Source organism: Chiloscyllium plagiosum, chromosome 39 (assembly GCF_004010195.1).
Source record: "Chiloscyllium plagiosum isolate BGI_BamShark_2017 chromosome 39, ASM401019v2, whole genome shotgun sequence".
NCBI classification, from domain to species: Eukaryota; Metazoa; Chordata; class Chondrichthyes; order Orectolobiformes; family Hemiscylliidae; genus Chiloscyllium; species Chiloscyllium plagiosum.
This window is the reverse complement of record NC_057748.1, coordinates 21676983-21684626: the sequence shown is the minus strand read 5'-3', so window position 1 is coordinate 21684626 and position 7644 is coordinate 21676983. Positions and strand designations below refer to the sequence as shown.

The 7644-nt window shown below is 47.4% G+C and overlaps 1 protein-coding gene across 1 annotated transcript; it reads right to left on the bottom strand.

The window, feature by feature from the left end:
* Nucleotides 1-6: 6 nt before the first annotated feature.
* Nucleotides 7-5135, bottom strand: LOC122541985 (extracellular serine/threonine protein kinase FAM20C). Its single transcript, XM_043679279.1, has 3 exons — nt 5059-5135; nt 1334-1393; nt 7-412 (listed from the first exon to the last, which is right to left on the bottom strand). The coding sequence occupies exons 1-3, from the start codon at nt 5133-5135 to the stop codon at nt 172-174; spliced, it is 378 nt and encodes a 125-aa protein (XP_043535214.1). The 3' UTR covers nt 7-171.
* Between the last annotated feature and the right edge of the window lie 2509 nt (nt 5136-7644).

Below are 7644 nucleotides of genomic sequence, written 5' to 3'. Positions count from 1 at the left end.
AAAAGGGGATTGGAAATGTGAGGTCAGGGTGTATTGGTGTGGAGGGGATGGTGTGTTGAATGACCCAGTGTGTGAGGTGCAGGGCATTATTAATTGTGTGTCTGAGCTCTGGTTCACACGAGGAAGACAGAAAGCCCTTTCCCTGTCCCGATGAGCACTGCCCTCACCCTGTTACTGACGGACCCGCTGTGCTCCCAGGTCATTGCGCAGGACTGTGTGTCCACCGTGCTGCTGGATACAGTCTCTGATGGTTTGCAGGATGGTGTCCAGCCTGCGGTTCAGGGCAGTCAGGTGAGGTTCACTCAGGATCGGCGTGAGGCTGTCGCTCAGCAGAGACTCCCACATCACGTCACTCAGCTTGTAGTGGTCAGTGGCTAGGAGCTGCAGCCGGAGAAATGTCCCTCTGCGGATCCTGACAGACAACGTCAAAGATTAAACTCAGGGAGAGCTTTCTCATCACCGTGAGACCAGCCTCGCCCCACACACATGCAGGGTCAAAGGTCACAGGATCTCTACACACATGCAGGGTCAAAGGTCACAGGATCTCTGCACACATGACGGGCAGACTGTGGGGGGAGGTTAAAGGGCAAAGACTGCAGGAGGTCAAAGAGCAATGACTGGGAGGTCAAAGGGCAGTGACTGTAGGGGGGTCAAAGGGCAGTGACTTTGGAAGGTGAAAGAGCAATAACTCTGGAGGGGTCAAAGGGCAGTAACTGCTGGGAGGGCTTCGAAGGCAATGACTGCAGAGGGATTCTAAGAGCAGTGACTGCAGGGGTCAAAAGGCAGTGATTTGGGGGGTCAAAGGGCAGTGATTGTGAGGGGGTCAAAGGGTAATGACTGCAGGGGTCAAAGAACAGCGACTGCAGGGGAGGTTCAAAGGGTAATGACTGCAGGGTCAAAGGGCAGTAACTGCAGGGGGGTCAAAGGGTAGTGACTGCAGGGGGGGTCAAAGGGTAGTGACATCTGGGGGGCTCAAAAGGCAGTGACTGTGGGGGCCATGGTGCAGTAACTGTTCACTAACAGAAAAGAAAAAATGAAATAAACTCTGACCCAGCAGATCGAGAACAAATTTTCTTTGGAGTCTAGAATCAACAGGTTAAGGGTCTTTATCTGAGGATAGCCTTTGTTGGTTGGGATGTGGACATTAGCAAAAAGGCCAGAATTCGTGACCCATCCCTCTTTCCCCCAGAGTGAAGCACAGACTGAGTCATAAAGAGCTTGCTCCATCTTACTAAGATATGCAGAGTGCTGAACAGAGCACGAACTCCTCCCTGCAGTGTTATACCTGAGAAAGAGGGAGCTGTGGCGAGGGCAGGATTGTAGTTGGCCTTACCTGCAGCATTGTCTGAGAGGGGCCAGGATCGAGGGCTCATCCCGAGAATGCCGTCCAAACCTTGCAAACAAGAAAAGAAGCCGATTGGTCATTTTGCAGATCCACAGTCACACTCCTCCCAACACAAAGTCGCCTATAAAACCTCCATCAGAAAAACACAAACTGAGAAACTTCTTGCACCAACTCCATTAGGGAAACACTTAGAGGAATTCTCAAAATGTCATGAGGTGGGGCCTTGGGAAAAATGGCTGAAGTGGAAGTCATTACCATTCTACTCAATCCAGTTAATGTGATTGGTGATATTGAAACAGAATAGAGTGGCATGGTGCCTCGCTGCGCCAGGGACCTAAGTTCGATTCCAGCCTCAGCGACTGTCTTGTGTGGAGTTTGCACATTCTCCCTGTGTCTGTGTGGGTTTCCTCCCACAATCCAAAGAAATGTAGGTTAGGTGCATTAGCCATGGGAAAATGCAGGGTTACAAAGGTTGGTAGGGGGTTAGGGTGGGATGCCCTTCAGAGGGGCGGTGTGGACGTGATGGGCCAAATGGCCTCCTTCCGCACTCTAAGGATTCTATTCTAAATGCCTGAAATACTCAGTAAGTCAGGCAGCCGCTGTGAGGAGAGAAAGAGTCCATCTTTCAGGTGTGTAACCTTCCCAAATAGGGAAACATAACTGGTCTGAGCAGAAGCCAGGAGGATACATTACATTAGATTAGATTATATTACAGTGTGGATACAGGCCCTTCGGCCCAACAAGTCCACACCGACCCGCCGAAGCGCAACCCACCCATACCCCTACATTTACACCTTCACCTAACACAGGGAGAATGTGCAAACTCCACACAGTCAGTCGCCTGAGTCGGGAATTGAACCCGGGTCTCTGGCGCTGTGAGGCAGCAGTGCTAACCACTGTACCACCGTGCCGCCCACATCTCTGCTTATTCCACAGAAACCGCTCTGGGTACACTGCTCGTTCATTAAAAGATAATTCCAAACGAGGACAGGGCAGCAACAAAGGAACACTGCTGAAAGAAAGCACTTTCTTTAGAAGCTTGTCATCTAGAACTCAGCAGCAATTCACACCAAATACGAAAAGCATCCGAAAGGGTCCTGAGTGATGTAGGCCACAGCAAGATTTTGGGCTGAAATGGATGAGAAGTCAAGCAAGGCCTACCTCAGCATGGGGAGCAGCTTGCTCTGGTGGTTCTGTTTTCACTTGGGTGGGTAGTTACATGGAGGGCAATGGGCCCTGACAATGTCTCAGCAATAGTACTGAAGACTTGTATTCCAGAGCTTGTCACTCCCCTAGCCAAGCTGTTCCAGTACAGTTACAACAATGCGGAAAATTGCCCAGGAACAAATCCAACCCAGCCAATTATCGCCCCATCTATCTACTCTTGATCATCAGTAAAATGATGGAAAGTGCTATCAAGCAGCACCAGCTCAGCAATAACCTGCTCAGTGACGCCCAGTTTGGGTTCTCCCAGGGTCACTCAGCTCCTGACCTCATTACAGCCTCGGTTCAAACAAAAGAGCTGAATTCCAGAGGGTGAGGGGAGAGGGACAACCCTTGACATTAGGGCTGCATTTGATGGACAGGTTGGACTGAAGGGCCTGTTTCCATGTTGCACATTTCTGTGACTCTATAACTGTATGATCAAATACAGCATCAAGGAGCCCGAGCAAAAATGGAATCAATGGGCATCAGGGGGCAAACTCTGCACTGGATGGAGTCAAACCTAGCTGACAGGAAGATGGCTGTTGTTGGAAGTCAGTCATCTCAATCTCCTGGGCATCTCTGCAGGAGTTCCTCAGTGTAATGTCCTAGACCTAACCATCTTCAGCTGCTCCATGAATGACCTTTCCTCCATCATAAGGTCAGGAGTTGGGATGTTTGCTAATGATTGCACAATGTTCAGCACCATCCGTTACTCTTCAGATACTGAAACAGTCCGTGCTTAAATGCAACAAGATCTGGACAATATCCAGACTTGGGCTGACAAATGGCAAGTAACATTCATGCCACACAAATGCCAGGCTATGACCATCACCAATCAGAGACAAACTAACTACTGTCCCCTGACATTCAATAGTGTTACCATCACTGAATCCCCCACTATCAACATCCTGAGGGTTACCATTGACCAGAAACTCAACTAAACACATAAATACAGTAGCTACAAGAGTAGGTCAGAGGCTAGGAATACTGTAACAAGTAACTCACCTCCCTGACTCCCGAGGTGGACTGCAACAAGTTCAAGCAGGCAGCTCACTAGCCCCTTCTCAAGGGCAACTAGGGATGGGCAATAAATGCTGGGCCAGCCAGCAATGTCCATGTCCCATGGATGAATTTTGAAAAATTACTGAGCCCTCCATTTTATTACTGCGCTCACCGTTTCATTGCTGAACCTTTGCTTTGCTACTGCACCCGTCATTTTACGACTGTTTATTACTGAGATCTGATTTCTCTTTAAACTGTCCCCTGTACCAAGACCCCATGTTATTTCTGAGCCCTGTGTTTTATTGTTTATCTAACGTCACTTATTCTTCCAATCAACTTGTTCAGAGGTTGTATTACCCACTGCAGAAGCAGGGGGGACATGAACCTGGCCTCCCCCACTGGGGTATAGGAAGGGCCATGTGTTATATTACTGACACCTACATTGTCCTGCGTTTTACAGCTGGGCCCTGGGCTTGCCACGTTTATGTGCTGTGTTACTTTTCTCTTTGGCTCACAGCACAGGTTTGGAAGCAAAGTAGGAAAGAGCTGAGAGTGGAACACTCCCCCATTCAACTCCCCCCATTAGGGCGGCACAGTGGCTCAGTAGTCAGCACTGCTGCTTCTTATTGTCTGGAACCCGGGTTCGAATCCACCCTTGGGCGACTGTCTGTGTGGAGTTTGCACGTTCCCCTGTGTCTGTGCAAGTCCACTCTGGGTGCTCTGGTTTCCTCCCACAATCCAAAGATGTGCTGTTTAGGTGAATTGGTCATGCTAAATTGCCCATAGTGTTCATGGGGTTGCGTAGATTAGGTGCACTAAGTCAGGAGTAAATGTAGAGTATTAGGGTAGGGGAATGGGTCTGGGTGGGTTACTCTTTGGAGGGTTGGTTTGGGCTGACGGGTCTGTTTCCACACTGTAGACATTCTATGATTCTATGAACTCAAACCCTGACTATTAGTAAGCCAACCCAGCGCCTCCTGCTGGAGACACATGGAAACTTGATCCTTCGTGGCCCAAACAAAAGCTTCGAGGAGGAGATTTTACCCCCAGGTGTGCAGGGGACATGTCAAACTGCCAACTCTGGGCTAATAGCTCTGGAGGAAGCTTGAACACAAAAGGGGTAGAAAGTTCACAATGGAGCCCAACAATGGACTGAGGTCTACATATGGCAACTGTGTCAAATGGGCTACGCTGTACTTGTATTCCTTTGGATTCAACCAGGACAGCTAAGAAGAGTTCTCAGTTTTGGCCATTCAGGGTTTCATTAAATGTCAACGCAGCTTGCAGCCTGGACAGGACATCGCAGTTTTACTGAAGAGGAACACTAAACCCAGAGTTAACCACCATCAGGCAAACACATGGTCTGATTGGATGGAAGATGCCACTGTGACCAGGGTGAGTTTATGACTGAGCCATATCCTTGAGGTACTGTGTGGCACAGTCTCAGAGATACCCACAGTGGCACTGTCGGGTCCTGGCAATATTCACTCACTCCTGGTACTCACGCTCGACCGTTGTCCAAGTGAAGGATGAAGCTCTCATTCCCAAATTTCTCAAATGTTTCATAGTGATGTCGGTCCATGTTTCCTGCAGAAGGGTGAGAGACCAGGAGAACAGTTATTGTAGATTGGGAGTGGAGTCAGGCAGAGAGGACTGCACTCAGGAATTTACTACGACAGGAACACTCCCAGCTTGGCACATCTCACCCACACATACCTGGAGCCCTCACATGGGCCAAAAGGGAACAGCTCTCTGACTTAGTCAGGCTTTCCTCAATTCATGGGTGTCACAGGCTGGGCCATCCTTAACGTCCCTGAAGAATGTGCTATCGAGCTACCTGCTTAATATGCTACAGTCTATGTGCTCAGTCACAACCACATTTCAACAGGAAGGGAGTTATAAAGTCATAGATTCATAGAGATGGACAGCACAGAAACAGACCCTTCGGTCCAACCCATCCATGAACCTATGTCCTCTAGTTCTGGACTCCCCCACCCCAGGGAAAAGACTTTGCCTATTTACACTATCCATGCCCCTCATAATTTTGTAAACCTCTATAAGGTCACCCATCAGCCTCCGGCGCTCCAGGGAAAACAGCCCCAGCCTAGTCAGCCTCTCCCTGTAGCTCAAATCCTCCAGGAGTTTTACCCAGAAACAGAGAGAGGAACGGTGCTATATTTCCAACTGGGGATGATGAGTGGCTCAGAGGGGAATTTGCAGAGGGGTGGTGTTCCCAGGTATCTGCTGACCTTATCCTTCTGGATGGAAGGTGGAAGAGTTGGTAAGTTTGGAAAGTGCTATGGGAATGGTTTTGATGACCTGCTCTTGGAACTTTACAGTTTCCTGGCCCTGATTGGCTGGTGACCATAAGACATTGGAGTAGACATAGGCCATTCAGCCCAACAAATCCATTCTGCAAATTCAATGAGATGATGGCTGATCTGATAATCCTCAATTCCACTTTCCTGCTTTTTCCCCAAAATCCTTGATTCCCTTACTGATTAACATCGTCTCCCTCAGACCTGAAAATACTTAACCACCCATCCTCGACAGCCCTCTGTAGTAAAGAATCCCACAGATTTCCTACCTTCTAGGGTAAGAAATCTCTCCTCACCTCTGTCTGATTGGGCGACCCCCTTGATCTGAAATGATCCCCCTTTTTTCCCCACCAGAGGAATCAGCCTTTCCACATTTGTTATGTCAAGTGCCAGAAGAATCTTTTATGTTTCAATAAGCTCGCTTTCTCATTTTCCTAAACTCATATGAGCACATGCCCTACCTTAACCCTCACGTCACGGGATATCCCTCCAAACCTGGGACCAGCCGAGTGAACCTCCTCTGGACTGCCTCCGGTTCCAATGAGTCTTTCCTTCGATAAGGAAACCAAACCTGTTCACAGTATTCCAGCTGTGCTCTGACTAGTGTCTTGCATAGTTTTAGCAAGACCTCCCTGTTTTTATACTCCACTTCCTTTGAAGTAAAGGCTAACATTTCATCTGGCTTCCTTACCCACTGATCTCAGATGCTCGCTTCTTTGTGATTCATGTTTGAAACCTCCCAAATCCCTCTGTGCTGTGCTTTCTGAAGTCCCTCTTCAGTACAATCTATAGTATTCACTTCTCTCATCCAAGTCACTAATATATACGGTAAAAAACGGTGACCCCACCGCTAACTAGTGTTACTCCACTAGTTGCAGATTGCCATCCTGAAATATGCCCCCACCCCAATCCCAACTCTCTATTTTATATTAGTTAGCTAATCCTCTCTGTACACTGATGGACCAACACCGTGCGCTCTAATTAAGTACACTAATGTAATCAAATATCTTTTGGAAACCCAAAATATTATATCTGTTGGTTAATATTTTTCTAAACTGCTTGTTACTTCCTCAAAGAACAGTAATAAGTCTGTCAACATGATTTCCCTTTGAGATGCCTTCTAAATATTCTGCTATTCCTTCCCTTAAAATAGACTCCAACATTTTTGCAATGATAAGCATTAGGTTAAATGATCTACAGTTACTTGAATTTTGTCTCCTTGACATTTTAAATAAAATGGTGGCTTTCCAATCCTCTGGAACTTTTCCAGAGTTGAAGGACTTCTGGAGGTTTGTTAGTGCATCAACTGTCTCTGTAACTACTTCCTTTGGTATCTTCGGATGCATCGCATCAAATGCAGGAGACTGATCAGTATTATTTTTCCTATTACTTTTCTCCAATGATTGGTATTCACTGGAATATATATTTGTTATGAGCCATGAACTGTTTTCCTAAATCTTTGTCATTTCTCAATAACTGTATTTGCTGCTAAACTCCTTTCCCAGTCCACCTGAACCAACTCTGATGTAATTCCTTTGTAAATGCTAAATGTTATCACCTTATGGTCACTATTTCCTGGGGGACACTTCAATAGAGAAACATAGAGACTAGGAGCAGGATGAGGTCATTTGACCCTTTGAGCCTCGTCCACATTCTGTATGGTCATGGCTGAGCATCCAACTCAGTCCATTCAGTTCTGCTCTAACATGGGAGTTCCATTCTTGTGCAACCCCTTGTTATAATTAAACTGCGTAATAGCAGCACTATTTCAAC